This window comes from Leptonychotes weddellii, chromosome 9 (genome assembly GCF_054177405.1).
Source record: "Leptonychotes weddellii isolate Sample4059 chromosome 9, ASM5417740v2, whole genome shotgun sequence".
NCBI classification, from domain to species: Eukaryota; Metazoa; Chordata; class Mammalia; order Carnivora; family Phocidae; genus Leptonychotes; species Leptonychotes weddellii.
In genome coordinates, this window is record NC_138377.1 from 39,817,787 (window position 1) to 39,840,545 (window position 22,759).

Here is a 22,759-nt window from a genome sequence, read left to right on the forward strand (position 1 = left end):
GGCGGTGCGGCTGCTCTTCGGGCTCGCCCAGGGTGGCTGTTTTCTTTTGGTGGGTGGGAGGAAAGCTCCCCGGTTTTCCGGAATTCTGGAGGAAATGCCTGTAGTCAGTGATGTTCTGGGCACCCCGGCGGAAGCTGCTAACTTGTTTCCTGGAGTGGTGTAAGGACTAGTTCTGGATTTCCTACGCTTAGGGATTTTTACAGCCGGGCCTCGAAGCTGGCTGGGTGTGAATGCGGCCAACCAGCGGATGCCGGCCCTCGGGCCCAAATGGAGGAGCGCTGAAGGAACACCACAGGAAAGGGAAGACGTCTGTAAATGGCTTGGCAATTGATACTGACTAAAAGCTGTCTATGCAGGCTTTTCCTGATCAATGCCTCTTCCCTCCACATGTTCATCTTTGAATAAAACTTTACCTATTCTAGGTTAGTTCTGAAGGATAATGGACAAATTCCCCCAGCGCCAAGGAATCTGCTAGCGAGTTTTGTAGATGCCATAATTACATAGTGTGTAAAATACATATACATATAGTATGTACATATACGTAAAAATACGTTAGAAGGATTCAGAATCATTACATTTTGCTTTGTGTAACCCGTTGGTGGGTCACTGGGCATAGGCATTTTATTAGAAATTTCTTAAACGAAGACATTCCTGGGTATGCTCCTCCAGCACACACACTTCTCTTACTGAAAAACGAGCTATAGAGAAGCTGCAAATACCCAAGCCTGTTGAAGACTTATTTTTGGACAGGGAAAATGGTCTATGGAAAAGGGTATTAGTGTGATTTATTCTGCCCTCAGGAGGCAGTGAATCCACAGTGCCTTGTGGAGCTATAAGGAAGTGAGTCACCTGAAGTCAGTAAAACTATTTAAAATTTTGGCATTTCTCTTCATTAGGTTATTGTTTTAATTCTGGTATTATCTAAAAAGATTTTATTTGAGAGAGAGCAAGAGAGCACAAGCTGGGGGACCCACAGAGGGAGAGGGAGAAGTAGGCTCCCCGCTGAGCAGTGAGCCAGTCACAGAGCTCCATCCCAGGACCCCAGGATCACGACCTGAGCCGAAGGCACACTCTTAACTGACTGAGCCACCCAGGCGCCCCTTAATTCTGAATTTAAAACGTTGTACTGAAATACATTTTCGGTCAAAAAATTTTTGTGCCCAAGTTGAGTGCCTCACCCACCTCACCCCAGTCCTGGTCACTATCAGAGTAACTGACAGCCTCATTTTCCCATGCTCTCAGCCAGTAACAGCGTACTGTGTTCTAGAGCTAGGCCATTCCTGTCCCACATGGGCTCCCTCAGTCAACCTTTGCTTGGATACCAAATCCCCCATCTCACTTTTTCACAACTGCACTAACAGCAGTCTGAACCCCACCCTCATCAGTCTTTGCATTTCTTTCATGTATGTCAGACTTGCAAAGTGATAGGGAGACTTCCACACCTTCTTCCTTCGTGTTTCCCCAATAAATCTCTTGCACATTTAATCGCATTTTGGCATCTGCTTCTAGAAGACCCAAACTAACACATTAAGACATAAGGTGTATTTTGAATTAGAAAATGTGTAATACAGATTTTAAAATTTTTTATTCTTTTTTTAGATTTGAGAGTGTATGCGGGCATGAAAGCGGGGGTGGGGGGGTGGGTAGATGGGCAGAGGGAAAGACTCCCAAACATCTTAGGACCCTGAGATCATGACCTGAGCTGAAACCAAAAGTCCGATGCTTAACTGACTGAGCCACGCAGGCGCCCCCAATTTTTTTAGATTCTAAGTTGAATGTGCAAAGCCAGGATATAGTGTTTTTTGTTTTTAGAGGGAGCTTGTGCAGAGAGGGAGAGATAGAATCTTAAGCAGGCTCCATGCCCAGGGTGAAGCCCGAGGCGGGGCTTGAATCAAGAGTCAGATGCTTAGCCAACTGAGCCACCCAGGCACCCCAACATATACAATGTTTTAAAAACAAAATACAAAGCCTTTGGGTTTTATATACGAATTTTTAATTAAGAAGAAGTGAAAATTTATTCAGATCAATTTATTTGAACTCACATCCAAGAAGAAACATTCAACTTCAGGATTAGAAATAAAAATGGAAACAGTCTACTTCTTTTTGGGTAAGGGGAGGATCATACAAGCCCAACTGACGAGAGTACTAACAGTTTTGTGAAGTTACTACTTAAACTCTGTATATTCAAGTATATATCAAGTTCATACTTGGCTTATACAGAATTGATTCAATCCTAGCAAAGTAAGTGTAATTTAAGTAAACCTCCTTGAGTTTTACTTTCCTAAGTCTGAAAGTTTAGATTTGATTATAACCACAGCAAAAGTGATTATCTTCACTTCCTGCAAACATAATCAACTTTTAAAATAACAGGCAAACATCAATTTTACATAAACCTTATTAAGGGTAGGAGGAAACTGCAATTGTTCATCCAATTCCAGAGTCTAAACCATAAATCCAAATTGTATTGTTACCTCTATTGTCAAATCAAGCCAAGAAAGCCTATTACAGACTATAAGAAGTGAATGTGAATTTGCAGGGTCCACTAAGGGGATACTTTGAAAATCTATCACGTTATTTTTAAGAAATTACAGAAATTATTTTCAAGTATGCTCCAAGGGTCATCTCTTAAATGAATTAACCTTCAGGAAGTTGTGACAAGTATTATTTTTCTACATTTTATATGCTAGGAGATGAAGATAAAGATTTAGGATTGAGTAATCTATTCAAAATTAAACAAAAAATAGACTCTGCTTTTATTTGAAATAGGATTAATGTGCCTCAAATCCCTTTCCATTGGGCTATATCCGTTAGTCTACACTTCTACTTAGAAGCCAATCCATTTAAAAAGTCACTTCCACTGTGTCGAATAACTTAATATATTAGAATGGCATAGGCAGACTCTTGCAGCATTGCTCATTTCTACTAGGTCATTAAAAAAAGAAAAAAAAAACTTTTGTGCTTTCCGTTCATTCTTTAGAAATAAAAATAAATGTAAAACTGATTACAGTTAAGACCAAAATTGTAAAGATTTTTTTCCAAAATAGAAACAATAGTCTGCTTGACTTAAAATCTTTTATTCATTTGGGTATTACTTAACACACAGGGTTTTTTTTTTTTTTACATTTAAACATTATTCTCCCTGTGTTGTCTCCAGAAATAATTAAGTCTACTTTCCTGTGAAATTTACTCCACCAAAATCAATATATAGCCTATTTGACTCATTATAGCTAAAAGTGACAAAAAAGTTTTTAAATGAAAACTAAGAGTATAAGAGTTAGGTTTCAAGGTTTTTGTTTCATAGGAAGAAACCGCTCTATTACGTGGGTCTATAAAATGATCCAAACTTCAGAGAGACAGGAAGCTGATCACTTGATTTGTCTTCTTAATGGCTTTGGCTCATGAATAAATAATGGTTTGTGTTTTTCTTATAAAAAGAAATGGAATTTGTAGGAGTCCTATTGGCCACATTTACTCTACTTTTTAAAGGATTTCTAATTACTTAGACATTCTTTATATTATTTATAATAAGTCACAACTTTAACTGAAAGCCATTCTTTGACCATTAGCTGAAATTCAGGAAAGAACACAGTTCTGTTCACCAAATCAATAAATCTAACCACAGGCTGACTAAAAGCTTCCTTTAATCTTCTTCCTATTAGGTCTTCCTTTAAATTAAACCATTCTCTCTATGAATTATTTAAGTGAATGGCATGGCTATAGAAAGATCACATAGGATTCTTCATACAAAAATGCTCAAGGAACCTAAAAAAATCCATTCAGAATATTTCAAGAATTAAGAGTATGAATCAAGATGCTATAGCTTTAAAAAAAAAAAGATGCGTGGTGGTGGTGGGGTTGTCTTGAAAAGCTTGAGAAATAGAAAAGTCAAGTTTATTTCCTGATTAGTGCAGGATGATTCCCAAAGCGCAGTTAAGTGTCTGGTCCAGACTAGCTATTAGCAGTTAAGTAGTTCCCTTTCACTGTCAAGCCTCTTCCCTGAGATGATGCCTAAATTCTTAATTTTAATATTTTATCTTGTTTCTTTTAGCTCCATCCTCTCTCACCAATAAGCTCTACACAATTCCACCATGCTGATGCTTTCTCAACTCTGGAATTTACACTTTTCAAATGCCCACAAACTTAGAGTTACAAAATTTATATTTAGATATATTTGTATCTTTCCTCATGTTCCTCTCATGACTTAGTCACTTTTGTTATATATTCCAATAATTACATATTTTACATTTTAAAAATAAGTTTGTGAATACTGAATGCTCTTCCAAATGTATCCTCACAAAGTCAGAGAAAGGAATTAACCTTTCTAAATTCCAATTCTTTAATGTTTTAAAAATTTATTATTACTCTTTCCTTTTTCCTTCATGGTAAACAATTCCCTTCTCAAGTCTTTATACTTCTACTTTCCAGATTTCTTTTCACTGTAGCAAATACCAAAGGAAAAATACAAACCATTTCAGAGTAAATGAGTCTCTTCCCTGCTCTCATTTATTAGATCATTTAGTTCAAGGATATATGTATGGCAGTATTTTGAAAATGTTAACAGCTATTAATACCTTGAAGTTGAAAAAATAAGAAAGCCAGAGAAAATATATCACAAGCAACCAGTTTGAATATATGAAAAGCTACTTATATCTTGATTTTCATATAAACATTAATTTGTACCATTATAAAAGACAACATAATTATATTTCATTTTTTCTTTATAAAATTACTCTTAAACAGAATATTTGTTAGCTAGTCATCCCTTAGGTTTTTCTGTACTGATAAAAAGTTACTTTTAAAAGAAAACTATTTAAAACAATAATTGTTTCACAGAAACAGAAAGTCTCATTATCAAAATCTGATAAAAAACTATAATCATGGGTAGAGTCTTACTATTAATGTTCTTTCACCAAAAATGGATATTTAGGAAGTGTTTTATTGGTAAATAAGACAACCTTCTCAGTGATCTACAAAAGTGTCACAATAAAGATGAGGTAGTATGAGACTTTTCTACTTTTGTAAAAGGAAAATATCATCTTTAGAAGAGATATTTATCCCGATATCGGTGTTAATGATATCCTGAGCCTCATTACTCCACAGACAGGTGCCATAATTAGTAGTTACCCTACCTGGAACCAAGACAATCTTGAGATCACTGAGAAAAAAAATGCTAGAAAATGGTAAGAGATTTTCTTGGTTTAATTTTGTTGTAATTGCTAAAAATTTATTTTAAAGCTATTACTGAAAAATTCCATCTTTATGTTTACAACAGAACTGCAGGAAAGGGAAATAAAAGCAATGATACTTAAGAAACATCTGTTCTAACTTGGAAAGTTGAGTCAAATTTCTTTCAGTCCAGGTGGACGCAGCTTCCTACTAGACCTAAATTATCATCAAGAAATCAATTACTATGATATTAAAAAAGCCAATTTGTACAAAGGGTTAGAGAGCTCACCAGAAGAAACGACTGTCTAGGAAATTACGCACTGACTCTTTAAAAAAGGGGAGTTAGATAGGATATCACTCCATTTACCTTTATTATACTGGGATAATGACGTTTCTAAAAATGCTTCCGTATTGAGATAGCAAATTTAAATATTACTCCTAGTGCCTAGTACTGTTCAGTATGGCATAAGCCATGTAGCTCTCAAAATGTTTTCCCTTTTTTGACGCCACAGTAAAGACACGTTAATTCTGAAGATAGGAATAATTATTTGAAACCCGAAAATCAAAACCAATATTAAGTTTCAAAAAACTGAGCTCCATGCTTACTTCTTGAATGTTTAGTGAAGCTCACTTTAAAATAATGAATACTTAGGTCTCTCTTTGGTTACCGATGGAAATTTCTGGCTGTTTATGAAACTGTGGCATCTCCCCAAAAGAACAGGCTCAGAGTTTCTATGAAAAGGCTAATCAGAAGCAACAGTTCATAAGTAAAAACAGAAAAACCCCAGAGTTGCTTTAGTATGTTAGTAACTACTACTTACTAATAATAGTGTTATCATTATTTTTAAAGCTTCCAGTGAGAAAGGAACAATATTTGTCCTGAAGATAGCAACTCATCTAGGTTGAGTGAAAGACCTATTAAAAAATAAATGACCACGCTACAGGGTAGAAAATAAATTCACCTCCAAAAAGTCATGTTCTCATTTGATTCTTCCTGATCAGATAAATCAAATTTACTAATACTGCTTTATAGTTAGTATTTAAAATGAAAATACTTCAAGTTTAATTTCAAACCATTTTGTTACCTTTAACATCCCTATTATTTAAGTTATAAAACTCAATACGTTGGTATGGATTGTGAATTACAACACACTCAGCTTTACTGAAGAACTTTAAAACAACTCTGAAAAGGGGGATGGGGAAACTATATTTTATGTATAGGAATGCCAATGGCATAGGTTAACAAGGGAATTTACATGTAGGAAAGGACGTAAGATTATTTTGAAAGAAAAGTATGAAATATAGATTATTTAACTGTGTTTGCAACGCCTACCAAATTCCAAATATCCCTGGATTGTAAGCGAATTACAATTAAGAAAAAAAATTAAGTAAGCATACAATCTATTTGGTAAAAACAAAAACCAAACACCTGGTCAAAAATATTCATTAACCCCTAGTGTGTAACTTTAAACAATTAGTTTATCATAAGAAAAATAAACTGATCTGGAAGTAAAATTTAGGGCAGAGATTTATTTCAACTGCCCTTGTAGAAAAATTCAAAGTGACATAAGAAAAATAAAATATTAAATGAAAATATGTATATAATCATTCCCATATTCCCACACTTTCCCTAGCATTGTTCTGTTGCATCAATCCTGAGTACTCTAACTTTTGATTTATAGTGATATTCCTTCAGATATAATTTCATAGAAGAAGGAATTGGAAGGGCATCAATGCCATCATAAGTTGTACAGTTACAAATAACTGTTCTGCATATATGCTGCAAGGAAAAGGGGAAAGTCCGAATTAAAGGAGTGGATAAAAGTGGTTCGAAGAACATACAGGCACTCGGGTCTTTATAATGTTCTAGGAGCCCAGTAATGTCAGGAGAATGGAAGACACAAGGATCATGTGCATCAAAGCTAAAGTTGTGATTCCACTGTTCAATTCTAGCATGAAGAGAACGACTATAGCGTCTAAAACTAACTGAGAATAAATAGTCTTCCTGTGCTGAGTCTCGCAGTAAAAAGGTACCCTCTGGTTTTCCCTCTAGTAGAGCTTCAGCTGCATATTTATCCATAACTCCCCAGTAACATGGATTGTTATTGATCTGAAGGAGGTCTGGTACAAGACAGTGGACATAATCAATCTGGGTATGGTACTTAGGAGGTGTTTCCAACTGCAGGATTTCTTCATCCATTTCCCATTTGGGTTTGTTTCTTTTCCTGGAACTTGTGCAAAGTGTTATAATTTCATCATCTGAATCCATATCACTATCTTCTATACTGTTATTTGAAACCAGGTTCATCACAGAGCCAGTCACAGGACCACCTCTACATGAAGCGCTGTTGGTGGTTATGACACAGGGCTGAACATTGGTATGTGAGAAGCAGTTTACCTCTTCTTCCACGTTTCTTCTTTGTTTTAGCTGACCATCCCTCAATTCACTCTGAGACAAGTCTGTGTTTACCCATTCATTGGATTTGGGATTTATAGGAGCAGTGTGTCGTTTAATAAAATGCCACCTAAAGGCTAAATCTGATCGAGGTGGGAAAGGACACTTATCTAACATGAGTTCACTGATATGAATTTTCCTTTTAGATGGAAGCCCCGAAGAGTGCCGACCACTACAATTCTTTATTGGAAAACACTGCCCCACAGCATCTTGCAGTTTCTGTTTAAGAGATCGGCCTAAAAATCTATGCCCACAGGAATGATCTAAATCCAACTCGATGGATGAACAGCTGTGCTTCCTTTCTTGGCTCCTTAAAGGAACTTCAGTTTTCTCTACAGCATTCACTGTTTCAGCATCTGAACAACTTTCACTCTTTTTTGACCAAGATAATTTCTTTCCACTCCACACATAACCGTCCTTTCTGTCAGCACTTCTACTTCGACTAGTTTTGGGCCTTACATCTACATTTTTGCTAATACTTTCACTATTTTCTGCCATTTTAACAAATTATCCACAAATTCCAGTGTTATAAATACTGCTTTTTCAGTTTTTCCAGCACGAAGTTTCTTCTGGGCACTCTCTGGATATATCTAAAGGGAAAAAAACAAAACAGCAGTCATTTGTCATTCACTTTTTTTTTTGAGACAGAGTGTGAGCGCATGAGCGGGGGAGGGGGAGAGGGAGAGAGAGAAGCCCAAGCAGGCTCCATGCTCAGCGCAAGCAAGTGCACAGGGGTGGGGTGGGGCGTGAGGGACAGAGGGAGAGGGAGAGAATCTCAAGCAGACTCCACACGGAGCACTGAGCCCAAATAGGGCTTGATCTCATGACCCTGAGATCATGACTTGAGCTGAAACCAAGAATCGGACGTTTAACCAATTGAGCCACCCAGGTGTCCAACTGTCATTTACTTCGCATACAGTAGTTTCTATATTAAACCCCAATCAGACATAAAATGAAAAACCACAACTAGTACAGGAACAAGATAAGAGTACTGGATATGTTGGAAGACAGTTCCAAGATATTTTGTTTTCACTTAAATGATCTGCTTTACCATATACTAGTAATTTCATAGTGCCCGGGAGTCAAGAATCTGCGTTCCTGGGGCGCCTGGGTGGCTCAGTCGTTAAGAGTCTGCCTTCGGCTCAGGTCATGATCCCAGGATCCTGGGATCGAGCCCCGCATTGGGCTCCCTGCTCAGCGGGAAGCCTGCTTCTCCCTCTCCCACTCCCCCTGCTTGTGTTCCCTCTCTTGCTGTGTCCCTCTCTGTCAAATAAATAAATAAAATCTTAAAAAAAAAAAAAAAATCTGCGTTCCTTTCCCACAACTAATTTTCAATGTAGATTAGAAAAAGTGAGGCCGCCTCTCTTAGTCCAACTGTATGCTCAAAATTGTATGAACAATTTCTAGTCCTGAGGTATATCTCATGCCAATCTCTCCTACCCTTATTTTTATTTCACAGCAGACCAGTCCGTGAATTGTTTGTAAGAGACAGTGAGAAATATATGACTTGGTGTTTGAGAACCACTACCCTGTAGTTCCCTCACTTCCCTCTCCTTGCTTTCCTATTGACTGAAAATATGAACTTTAAGTTAGAAAAGCTGTTAAGAATCAAATAATCAGGGGCGCCTGGGTGGCTCAGTCGTTAAACGTCTGCTTTCGGCTTGCGTCATGATCCCAGGGTCCTGGGATCGAGCCCCGCATCGGGCTCCCTGCTCAGCGGGAAAGCCTGCTTCTCCCTCTCCCACTCCCCCTGCTTGTGTTCCCTCTCTTGCTGTGTCTCTCTCTGTCAAATAAATAAAAAAAAAATTAAAAAAAAAAAGAATCAAATAATCACCACTGAACAATGGGAATGCCATGCAAGCATTCCCTATACAGTTTTGTCAACTTATTTCAGTAATTGGTCAACTTCACTATCAGTCTAGAAGTTTTTAGAAAATGCGGAATCGGATAAAAATTTGTTATTTTACACATACACCTTTGTATTTTTCTTGGTACTTCTGAGAAACAAGCAGATAAATTTCTATAGGCCAATGACTTTCCCATAAAATTGGCTGGATATATTAGAATTTACAATGTGAAATACTGAGTTTTATTAAGACTAATAGTAATGATTGGTCATAGAGGGGATTAGCCTAACTATTCTTAGGTGGAATAAGATTTAAGCCCAGAATTGGAGTAAGTATTTTATAATCTCAAATATTTTACAAATGAAATTTGGATTTGGAGACTGAGAAAATCAGTCTCACTTAGCATACTGATTACAATTAAGTTTCTGATATGTCAGAGGAACATTATAATCCCAATAGTCAAGTAAATGTTTAGAGCCACTTGAATGCATTCTCAAAGCAAGAGGATTTGAAACAAGTATCTGTAGTAGCAAATATGATTGGCAAGTACTTAGAAGTGTGAACTAATGAATCAGACTTGCCAAAGAAAATACTCCATTTCTGAACACTGAATAGCACCTGGTGATTATACAGATTATTTTGATTTAGTGACCTCACTAGTATATACTCATTTAAAATCCATATGGAAAATATTTTTAAATCTGATTTTGGAAGATATGTCATCATTTATTATACCAAAATTTTATTCAACAGTATGCTTTGGCTGTTTGTTGATTAAGTTCCACGGAGCAAAAATAAACAAGAAGCAACAAAGTAAGCTGAAGAAGATGAAGAGTCATTGATTAGAATAAACACTTGTTATTAAGAGCTTACACTTTAACATATTTTTCAAGATAAAGTAATAGAGGAGCCCCAAGCAGATCTTTTTCGTTAATACTACATAGTTTCTACTTTTTTTATTCAGTGGTGAAAAATATATAAGATTTGAAATGCTTGGTGATTTACAAAAAAAAAAAATCAAAATAGCAGTTTATTAAACTCTATGACCAACTTTACTCCACTGGATATAAGCTCCCTCATCTTACCTATTACCTCTACATTTTACCATTTCTTCCTTCACTTCTATTATCAAAGATAAGCTCCCCATCTCTGTTTTTTGTTTTTTTTTTTTAGATTTTATTTGAGAGAGAGAATGAGATAGAGAGAGCATGAGAGGGAGGAGGGTCAGAGGGAGAAGCAGACTCCCTGCTGAGCAGGGAGCCCGATGTGGGACTCGATCCCGGGACTCCAGGATCATGACCTGAGCCGAAGGCAGTTGCCCAACCAACTGAGCCACCCAGGCGCCCCCCATCTCTGTTCTTGATGGCATTCCCACCTTTACCAGGGCCTGCTTCAGTTTTTCTCTCTCAAGTTCTCTTTGCCTTCAATCAAATCTCCTGTAAAATCCTTTAGTGATTCTTTTTTTTTTTTTTTAAAGATTTTATTTATTTATTTTAGAGACAGAGCACAAGAGGGGGGAGCGGGAGAGGGAGAAGCAGACTCCCTGCTGAGCAGGGAGCCCGATGCGGGACTCGATCCTGGCACTCCAGGATCATGACCTGAGCCGAAGGCAGTTGCTTAACCAACTGAGCCACCCAGGCGCCCTCCTTTAGTGATTCTAATGCTTCCTTTAGCTACTACACCGGCTGCTTTCCATTACTAAATTTCTTAGTCTTATAACTTCATTTCCCCTCAAAATGAGAATAGCTTTTTGTTTTCTTCTGATTATAAAATAATTGTTTGGTTTGAAATGGCCAAATGAAAATCTTTTTGCTCTATCCTCTCAGAAGTCAACCTAAAACAAGGAAAAAATGAGAAATAAAAACACAAATCTTACCTTCAACGAGACTAGCAGATGTCTATAACCTGAATCACAAAATATGAGGACAGAATATGAATGGAGGAGTAGTAAATAACTCAGCAGCAGAGAGGTGGGTAACACTAGGCACACAGATGACATGGATGAGAAGCAAACCAACAGAGTAGGCAAAGTCCAGGACCCAGAGGCACCAGATGATACAGAAATGTGGGTGGAGAACAGGGTGGAAAATGAAGCAGGTTGAAAATATGCATAAGTACAACAGGATCTCTCCAGTTTTTACTCCTACACTTAGAGGAGATGGGATATTTATCATTTAGAGAAACTGAACTAGACAGGCTCAGGACTTTGGGTATCACAGAGGGTAGAGGGGAGGTTTGGGACTAAAATCAGAATGAAAGTTCCTACTTCCTTCTTCCATCCACTCCGAGAACTCCAGCAGCCAGACTTATAATAGGGGACTAAAAGATACTTTGAAGGTGGCTCAGTCGTTAAGCGTCTGCCTTTGGCTCAGGTCACGATCTCAGGCCCCTAAGAGTGGACTCTTGATTGTGGCTCGGGTCATGATCTCAGGGTTGTGAGATCAAGCCCCTCGCCAGGCTCCATGCTCAGTGGGGAGTCTGCTTGAGATTCTCCCTCTCCCTCTCCCCCCCTCCCCTGTGCGTGCACACACACACACACACACACACACACGCACACACACACTCTCTCTCTCTAAAAATAAATAAGGGAATCAAAAAAACAAAACAAAACAAACAAACCTGGAAGGCCACCCAAGCTTGCCAGTCCACAAGTCCCACCTACTCACACACAGCTGCCAGGCAGCATTGTTGTGCTTCATTCACTCCAGAATATGAATAGTCACAGGTCATCAGACTTTTGAGGAAAGCTTCTAACATAAACAACAGAGGCTAAAACAAAAAATTTAGAGAAAACAATAACCACAAAAGAGCAGAAAATAAAATTGATTTCTTCCAAGTTAAGAGAAGATATTAAACCTATGAATGAGTAAGAGGAGTTTGGGACAATCAGAAAGTTTTGTAAATTAAAAATATGAATACAGAAATAAAATATTCAATAGGAAAGTTTGGAGAATAAACTGAGGAAATAATAGGAAATAGGAAAAAAAAAATGGCCAATTAGAAAAGGTAAGAAGGCTACAGGATCAATACAGTCATTTCACAGAAAATAACAACAAAATGAAGCGGGGGGGGGGGGAATTACAAAAGAAACTATATTAGAAAATATCCCAGAACCAGAGGATATGAGCCTCCATAATGAAAGAGTCCACTGAGTACCCAGCACAATGGGGGAAAAATACACACTGAGCTACATTATTCTAAAATTTTAGAATCCTAGAGATAAAGAGGAGATACTAAAGTTAAGAGGGTAGATGTCGTGTTAAGTGTTCTTACTACAATTAAATAAACAAATAAGCCCAAGCCAAAAAATATATAAAAATGAAAAAACAGTCTTCCTGAGGGGAAAAGAGTCACAAAGGACTGTAAATAAATGGCATCTGGTTTCTCAACAGTAACACTGGAAGCTAGAGGCTAGTTTTGGAAGCTAGAGACTAGTTTCCAACTTTGAAGAGATAACCAGCCAAATTATCAATCAAATGAGGATAAAATAAATTTTCAGATATACAAAGCATCAACAATTTTACCTCATATTGGAAGAAAAGTCTTCTAAAATTAGAGTGTACACCCACAACAGAAGACATAACACAGGAAATAAGATATTTAACACAGGAGAGAGGAAATGTGAATTCTTAGGATGATGAAGAAGGAAAATCTCTAGACAATAGGGTATCCAGAGCATCTAGTCCATAGAATCACACAAGGCCATAGGTTCCAAGGTAGAGGATCTTGAGGAAAAAAAAAAGAACTGACTTCTGGAAAATTCAACTGAGAAGAATGCAAACAGAGGAAGAATTAGGTAATTATTAATCACACAAAAATTCAAGAGTTATACAAGAAAGAAAACAGAGTTGTAAAATACCTGGCTCAGCAGTGAAAATATCATTTACATATTCATCAAAACTGTGATATAAATGCAATAAGAAAATAGGAAGGAAGGAGAGTTAAATCCTTATCTATCATAAAAGGAAGTCAAGTGATAATGTCTCATAATTGATGAATCAAGAAAGAAGTATTAGCATATGATTTAGGAATAGAAAGGTAAATATCAGAAAAACAGTTAAAAGATTGAAAGTAGATGCCTTTGGAATGGGTAGGACTGTAGCATTTATCTTATCTAAGCTTTCAACTTAATTTTTAACCTGGGTGCATGTATCATTTTGATGAACATAAATAATAGTAATTCATACTCATCATCATTAATTCAAACTAAGCTTAAAATTATGGAAAAAAAAAAAAACCCAAAAACTGTCCATAATCCTACCCTTCAGCAGTAACCATTTTAACATTTTCAGATCTCTATGCATATATATGACAAGAATGCAGGTCCACAGCACAGTAATGGTGGCCACTACTGGTATGGTTTGAGTCCAGTTTATTTTATACTAGCCATAGGACTTGAAACCTCTCAGTGTTTTTAATCTGTAAAGTAGAGATATTGATGCTATCTATTTCATTCAGCTGCTGGGGATTAAATGAAATAATGTGTGTAAAGTACTCAGCTCAGATCCTAAACGTATTAAGTAATCAATAAATGTTCTTTTAAAAAAGCAGATATCAGATATATTGTTTTATTAAAGCACATACGCCAGTTTAATAGAAATTATTCATGGGGCACCTGGGTGATGCAGTCATCGGAGTGTCCAACTCTTATTTTCCACTCAGGTCCTGATCCCAGCCTCATGTCCAGCTCTGCACTCATCGCGGTGTCTGCTTGAGATTCTCTCTCCCTCTCCCTGCCCCTCCCACTTGTTCTCTCTCTCAAATAAATAAATCTTGAAAAAAAAAAAAAGTAGTTTATAATGACGACATCACAGAATACTTCTGTCTCTAGTCCAATTCTAACTAAAAAGTTTTAATTTTTAGGAGAATAACATGTTTCAGTGAAAAAAGATCAATATGCCAGATACAGCTGGAACTTAAGAGAACATGAAGCTAGAGAACAATTTGACATTTTCCCCTAGAGAACTAATTTCCAGCCTTATTCTATATAAGCTAACATGCCAACATAACAGATTTACTTTGGCAAGGCTTACCAACCTGTATATAATAGGTACTAATCAGTTAAGTATCTCTGGATTTTTGGTTAACTGTTCTTACATGTGCTAATGCTGCAGGTGTCCATAAAATAAAGTGACATACCATAGCCCTAGATGAATCTTCCATACATTTACTTGTACTTAAAGAGTTAATGCACAGAAAATCTTGACTTAGGTTTCTATGTATCTCAGAATAATAGCCTTCTATAAATTCACATAGCTCCTCTGCTAGAAAACTGAGACCATGCTTCAGAAGTCCCTCCCACTTTTATAAATTATGGCAAAAAACTGATTTGGTAAAACATACCATATCAACATATGGTCCAAAATGTCATTTAATGTTGTAGTCTTTAAAGTAGTAAGAAAATTTAACTTCTACTTATATTTGTATAAACATTAGAAAAATTAAAATTCATTAATATTGATTATATGGTTAGCAATGTTCCCATCACTCATTGTCAAATAGTTACTTGTTGGATGGGGTTCTGTTCCTGAAGGAAGAGTGAGAGTTCCAAAAAGCTGAGGACCTGATGGCAGCCCTCTCCATTTCTTTGTTTACCTTTAGTGGACTGCACCTGCTTCCATGTTGCCGGAACAGATTTGTGGATTACCTTAAATAATAGAATCTTAAGAATACTTTGTAAATAGACACAATCCTAGAAATTTTATAACATATTAGGTTTGCTAGTTACCTCAGAGCAAGGTACTGAAGTTGTTGAAAATTTTTTTTAAATTTTTTTATTCTTATGTTAATCCCCATACATTACATCATTAGTTTTAGATGCAGTGTTCCATGATTCATTGTTTGTGCATAACACCCAGTACTCCATGCAGAATGTGCCCCCCTCAATACCCATCACCAGGCTAACCCATCCTCCCACCCCCCTCCCCTCTAGAACCCTCAGTTTGTTTTTCAGAGTCCATCGTCTCTCATGGTTCGTCTACTCCTCCGATTTCTCCCCCTTCATTCTTCCCCTCCTGCTACCTTCTTCTTTTTTTTTTAAGTTGTTGAAATTTAAGGTGTTCTAAAATTGATGATCTTTCCTGGGATAGGTGGCTCTCAGAAGCTATTTAGCAGATATATTAAAAAAGAAAGGCAAAAGAAAACATTTAACTGGTCACTTCGTGGTATAGGTAACATCTTAGTTACGAAGAAAGTAATTGCTTAAAAAAATCTGTGCTACAGAGACATCTTTTTAGAAAAAGGATATTCAGAATTTCCTTCACTATTACATGATTACAAAAATGATAAAAATGCATCATATGTATAAACTCTCACATCTTTACACTTAGACACATGGAAAAATAATTTTCTAATCTCCTCCACAAGTTTCATTAAATCTTAAAAATCTTTTTTTTTTTTTTGAGAGAGTGCATGCAAAGGGTGGGGAACAGAGCAGAGGGAGGGGGAGAGAGAGAAACTTAAGCAGGCTCCACGCCCAGTGTGGAGTCTGACATGGGGCTCAATCTCATGACCCTGAGATCATGATGTGAGATGAAATCAAGAGTCAGATGCTTGAGGTTAACTGACTTAGCCACCCAGGTGCCCCAAACCTTAAAATTCTTAAAAATAAAAAAATTCAATCACACTGTTCTCAATAAAAATAACATTAATTTTTAGTGAGAACAAAATTTTTATTTTTCTATTTTTAAAGACTAAAGATGAGTTTTAGAAAAGTGCTTTTGTGTCTTGCCTATAGAGGTAAAATCTAAATGTAAAAAAAAGTGTTGGGTTCTGAATCTGAATGAATCCTTTCAAACAGCCTATCATTAGTTCTTGGAATTTTACAAACTTTGTATAAATGAGGCAGAGGAAATACACAGTGATAAGAAAGTGGCTTTACTACCATTTTTTTATGTATTATAGAAATCAAAGATCATAATTTAAAAGGTGCTGACAAATCAAAGATCTTTGTTGGTAACTGCAAAGCTTTTTTTTTTTAAGATGGTGAAAAAATCACTTGGGAGAAGGCTGCTTTGGCTCTTGATTCAATAATTAATTTTTTATGAAGGCAGCTAAATTACATTGCTCTGGGGAGTACACAGTGACATCTTTTAAAAAAATTATTATTTCTTAATGAGGAAGAGGCAAATATCTAAAAAGCAAATTTATATAAAAGCCATTGTCAAGAAAGCAAGTTCCCAGATTCCCAGTAGTCATTTGATCCCAGATTCTACTATAAGGACAGTGAGCAAGAATTAATATCCAACATAGCCATTCTACCAACAAAGATTTAAATAACATTTAATTACTTCTATTGAATAAGGACAGGTAGGTGATTTTAATTCAAGATTTCTACAGAAAATTGTTAAAAAGCCAATAATTAGGGATGCCTGGCTGGCTGGCTCAGTGGGTAGAGCATGCAACTCTCAATCTCAGGGTCGTGAGTTTAAGCCCCATACTGGGATGGAGTCGACTTTAAATCTATACTTAAAAAAAAAAAAAAAAAGCCAATAATTAAAGGGTTAAACTTCATCTACCTGAAAAATTCATTGTATTCTCTGTGACGTTGGCTACCAGAGTACTGTTGTATATATTAATTATTCACTGAACAACTACTTTATCTACAATGCTGATGATATCTAAGACCAGAATTCATGTAAATACTAAATTAAAATAAATTTGATCCTAAAATAATTATTTATTACACTACATAAAGAATTTATAAATAATTACTCTGATAGTAATTCAGGTCTGGGAATTTCCTGACCAAATCCATGACTCCAAAGTTTACCTGCCATTATGTGTCCCAAAACTCCATGAAAGCATTCTGATCATAGGCTGTGATATTTGAATTTGATTCTGTGGGTCATAGTCCTTAACATATGATCATAGTTTGATACTTGAGGAGGATTCTGTGGAAACATTTAGGGCCCACAAATGGAATATACTGGATAGTAGATGACATACGAACTCCTTGAAATGTTAAGGAAAAATAACGAAAACCAGGTTTGTTCATATGAAAAAAATCTCTGAAATAAAAAAATGTTTTTTTGTTTTTTTCTCATTACTAAGAGCAATACAGGTTCATTTTCTAGTAAATATTTTATTTTATTTTATTTTATTTTTTTAAAGATTTTATTTATTTATTTGACAGAGAGAGACACAGTGAGAGAGGGAACACAAGCAGGGGGAGTGGGAGAGGGAGAAGCAGGCTTCCCGCTGAGCAGAGCACCTGATGCGGGGCTCGATCCCAGCACTCTGGGATCGGGACCTGAGCTGAAGGCAGACGCTTAACGACTGAGCCACCCAGGAGCCCCCCTTCCAGTAAATATTTTAGTGTCTGCCATTTTCATGCTACCAAGTCAGGGCTCATGGGACTTAAATGGATTAATAAACAAAACGAATTACTGATTAGTACCACTACATCCTCCTCCTCCCCACACTCTCCACTTACTTTCCCAATTATTGCTTGTTTATGCCAGTGTCTCCCAGTCTGTACTTTCGTGGACACTAGTTCTAAAAGACATTAATACACATTCTAGAGAGATGGGGTTTCCTTGTTAAACAAGTTTAGGAATGGCTTCCCCTATTAAATATTACAATGTATATTTAGCAAAAGGTTCTGAGAGGTCCTTCAGTTAAGAAGTCTGCTTAAGCCATAGTTTCCTGTACTTAGCTCACACAAATAATTTTGGAGCAAATTTTAGGGGAAATATTAACTTGGGCTAATATTTAAATGATTATACATTCCCTGAGCATGCCAGAGAGAAATGTCCAGGAACCTGTCACTGAAGAAGGTTAATCTAGAGTGAAGACAGAACAGAAAACTAAAAGCTGGCAGTACCTGGGCTTTTAAAAGTGGAAGGACCTTAAAAGAATCTTAGAAACCAGAATATTTAAGATATGTGATTGTAACTCTTTAGGGAATAACCTGGATTAAACAGATGTATTTTTTCTTTCCGATTTATAATTCTGTAATTATAAAAACTATATATGCTCAACATAAAATATATGGAACATTCAGAAAAGTTTAAAAGGGAGGAAAAAAAACTATACTTCAATTACCTAAAGGCAGTCAATTTAGACATTTTGGCTCATTTCCTTGCAGTCTTTTTTCCTGTAAGAGTAATTTAGTCTAAAGAGAAAATTTTAATGTTTTAAACATCTATAAAAAATTAACAATCTACAGTTTTTCACTCCATTATATTTAAAAATGAAGCATGGTGCCGATGAAATAGCATGAAGGGCTAAATCATCAAACATGGGCTAAAATCCAGACTTTGTCACATACTAATTATATCACCTGATTTAAAAATCTCATTTAGCTTCAGTTTTCACATTGTAAAATCTGGATAATTCCAGCGGCCTGATGTTTTTGCTACCAGGATTAAGATGTATGAAAATAGCATACACTGAGATTAATGAAAATGCATATTCGCTACCTTCTAGTAGTACCCAGAACTTTTCATGTAGAAATTAATTTCTAAAAATGAGACATGGAAAAGTGGCAAAATTAAAAAAAAAAAGGAACAAGAGGAAACAGAGGCCACATATAAGGCTTGAAAATCTGAGACTGAGGAGGCTTCAGCATTTCTGAAGTATCATAAAGCATTTTATATTCCCCCTGATATTAAACACTTTTTTAAAAAAGTTAAAAAATTTTAAATTCTTTAAAAATATTATGGATGTAAGTAACCAAACCTTTAATTATTAAAAAATGTAGTTTCTTGCAAGCTAACTTAGTAAATACATAGATTTCAACAGAAAGAGTAGGCAAAGTTTTTTCTAACTTACTATAAATTATTCTTTCCATTGCTTTATAATAATTACATATTCTTATATTTAAGCTTGGGTGACAAGTTTTACTAGTACAAGTTTTAACAAACTAGTATAAGGTGACTCTAGACTTAAATAAAATGTTTTTATGTCCTGATGTGTTTTACTAAATTCTAAGTTTTATGGCAACAGTTATGATATGGAGTGGCAGTATGGTAGACTATCTTGAATCAGAAGGTAAAAGACCTGTGTGCTCTAATTTTCGTTTTGACATTCGGTAGGAGTGTGACTTTGGACAAACTATAACCTCTCTGAGTCTTGGTTTCGTCATCAATAAAAGAGTGATTATATCTGTCTTGCTGTGTAAGGATCCACTATCCATGTAACAACACAATCAAATACTGTGGCTGTCTTTAGCCACAAGAACTGGATAGCTGGGAACAGAACTTTTACTGTATTGCCTTTTATACCTCAGGAAGTTTATACATATGCAAGTATTATTTACTCCAAAAATAAATTAAATAGGCTGGCAAGTTTCAGGACACCTTCAGAGACATACAAATCTTCAGATTTCTAAATTGCCTTTGATATTATTTTCTTCAATACTCTGTTCTCCTCAGTTATTTTTTATTTTTATTTTTTTTAGAGAGAGAGAGAGAACATACATGTGTGAGAGAGATGGGGTGGGGGGGTGCAGAGGGAAAGAGAGAATCTTAAGCAGGCTCCATGCCCAGCATGGAGCCCACTTGGGGCTCAATCTCATGACCCCCCTGAGATCATGACCTGAGACGAAATCAAGAGTTGGATGCTTAACCGACTGAGCCACCCAGATGTCCCTCGCCTCAGTTATTTTAACACTCTCTTCCAGCCTTACCTTTCACATAATTAGTGATTTTTACATCAACTACATATTTTATTGAAAAGGCATGTTTTAAACCCCTTTCATAAGGCAATACTGATATGCTTCTTAAATAAACTGAGTCTCTAAGAGTATATGATGTAGATAATAGTCATCGCCATCAGCAGAATGGTAATATATTCATGTTTTCTCACCCTCTTGCCCTTGAGAACAGTATTTGTGAGCGTAAGGGTCCTATAAATGGTTGCAACAGAGCAAAGCTAACTAATCTCCACAGCAGTTTAAACTGTGACCTTGGTGTCATTTTCGGTGAGTTCATTCAGCTACCCACTCCTATGAGACACGCACTGTTAATGATAAATAAATCCATTGGAAAATTTTGACAGCCAGATCAGTGACAGCTACAATGGATTTTTTTTAAGGCTACATTATCCTAAATAACCACACAATTTTGCTAACATTTAAGTTACATGCATTTCATTACCACACTGTCTTGTACACATTGTTTGAATGTCTGTTTCCATCAAGACCATGAACTCATTGACATAAAAATTTGTCGGCATTTGACTGAAAGAGAAATGCAATACTAGCAAAAGTAATACTTGAAAAATTTTACAGGATAATGATTTAAACAAAACAAACTCTATTTTAAATAAAAGCGCTAAGTACCCACCCAAAGTACTCTGTTAATAACACCAGACATTAGTAACAATTAATTTTATACATCCATGAGTATCTCCTATACACTAAAACCAACAATCGATGGAAGTAGGTATCTCCATTTTAGAAATAAGGAATCTGACATCAGAAAAAGTAAAGCATATTCAAGGCCATACAGTGAGTAACTGTCAGAGCGAAAATTAAAACCTGGGGCTGTTCAACTCTAAAGGCCTAAGCTCTTTCCATACATCTGAAATTTGTAAAGGAAATTTTTCTTTTTTTTTTTTTTTAAAGATTTTTATTTATTTATTTATTCATCATTTGAGAGAGCGAGAATGAGAGAGAGAGAGAGAGCACATGAGAGGGGGGAGGGTCAGAGGGAGAAGCAGACTCCCTGCTGAACAGGGAGCCCGATGCGGGACTCGATCCCAGGACCTCCAGGATCATGACCTGAGCCGAAGGCAGTCGCTCAACCAACAGCCACCCAGGCACCCTAAAGGAAATTTTTTTTAACCTATGGATCAAATGGCTTGATTGCTAGGGAGAGTGAAGGGAGAGAAATATAGACACCATTCATAGTTTTAAAGTCACAGGGTTTATAGATGTCATAGTTAGGGCATTTTATACCTATAACTCTTATTCCAATTTACAGATTCTTCTTATGCTGAGCTCTGAATAGCACTACCTTGAAATCTCATCAAGATATATTCAATACAGAGACGAATATTAACAGAGTTCATCTTCAATCCCATAGTCTATCCAGTGATATTTACTTGGATAAAAAAATTACACATCAGTCTATCTAAAAATTAACGAATGATCTCCAAATAAAGTCACTCAGAAAGAGTCATCTCAGGTATCTTTTGTTGTTATGGGAAATCCACAATAGTTTGGCTATTTTTCCACAAATCCCAAGTTCATTTTCAGCCAATCACTCTTCCTCTTCATTAATATACCAAACTTAAGTATCTAGGAAGCCTATTTGGAACCCTAGTACTCAAAACAACCTTCACAGAATGCCAAGACAGTAAGAACCACAGCACCGTTTGTGTAACTGTGCAACTTTTCACAATGGAACTAGACTGAAAAACAATGGGGAAATGTCTACACCAGAAAAACGTCTCACTCATGTCTGATACAGACTAGAAGTGGGTACAACAAAAATACGTAACTGTGAAGGTATTCATCAGACCGTTCTGCCAACATGGGAGAACACGGGGACACAATCAAAGCATAAACTTAATGGCCAAGACCTTCGCTCAGATTGTAAGAAGCGAACTATTCAACAATATACTTTAGTTCTGGCTCTTCTTTTAGCTCTAAATATGCAGTTCAGTGAATTTTAGGTGGGGTCTGAACGGGGAAATCCAAGTTACTTTCTTCTTAAGGAATATATGTACAGTCCGCCCCAAATAAGCATTAATGTACAGGCCATACCACTAGGAACTGAGAACTGAGATTAAAGTCTTCTCTCCTTCATCTCTATAGAAACGACAAGGTGAGGGCACGAAAGATGCCAAGATTAAAGGTTTGGGAAGGGTCTCGCTCTCCTCGAGAGAAGATGCTCAAAGACTCATTCTCTAACCGGGCCCCAAGGAGGAACTGGTCACGTTCAGGCACTCGGATATGGTTGCATGTTAGGAGAGCCTGGAAAGTGATAGCAGACCCCAATCGGCAAGGCCGGGCAGCAACCACCCTTCCCCCACTCACCTCTCAGAGCGCAGCTTAACTGGGGCTGTCCGAGTAACTGCCGCCATCACCATCGCCATCACTCTGAGTGCTCGCTAAGGTGGAGAAGGGAGGCCCAGCCACTCCTGCACCTCGTGTAGATCTAAAAGGCGGACGCCTTTCTGCAAGCCCCCACCCGTCGGCGTTGAGTTCCTGTCTCACACGTTGCGGTCACCGCCTCCACCTGCTCCCAAGGCGCTGCCATCACTTCCGTGTTCGGCACCCTCCCTTTCTTCCTCACTCTCCCAGCAACCGGCTTTTTCCCTGGCAGTCGGCGCGCAGCTGACG

The 22,759-nt window shown here is 36.9% G+C and overlaps 1 protein-coding gene across 1 annotated transcript; it reads right to left on the minus strand.

Annotated features, from left to right (window-relative positions):
- Nucleotides 1-1,976: 1,976 nt before the first annotated feature.
- SOCS4 (suppressor of cytokine signaling 4) lies at nucleotides 1,977-22,756 on the minus strand. The gene is made up of 2 exons (XM_006736456.3): nucleotides 22,454-22,756; nucleotides 1,977-8,211 (listed from the first exon to the last, which is right to left on the minus strand). Exon 2 carries the CDS (start codon nucleotides 8,117-8,119, stop codon nucleotides 6,797-6,799), a length of 1,323 nt encoding a protein of 440 aa, XP_006736519.1. The 5' UTR covers nucleotides 8,120-8,211; nucleotides 22,454-22,756; the 3' UTR covers nucleotides 1,977-6,796.
- Between the last annotated feature and the right edge of the window lie 3 nt (nucleotides 22,757-22,759).

What these genes read in the sequence shown, in the direction of transcription:
- SOCS4 (XM_006736456.3), bottom strand. Translation starts at nt 8,119, where the DNA reads ATGGCAGAAAATAGTGAAAGTATTAGCAAAAATGTAGATGTAAGGCCC.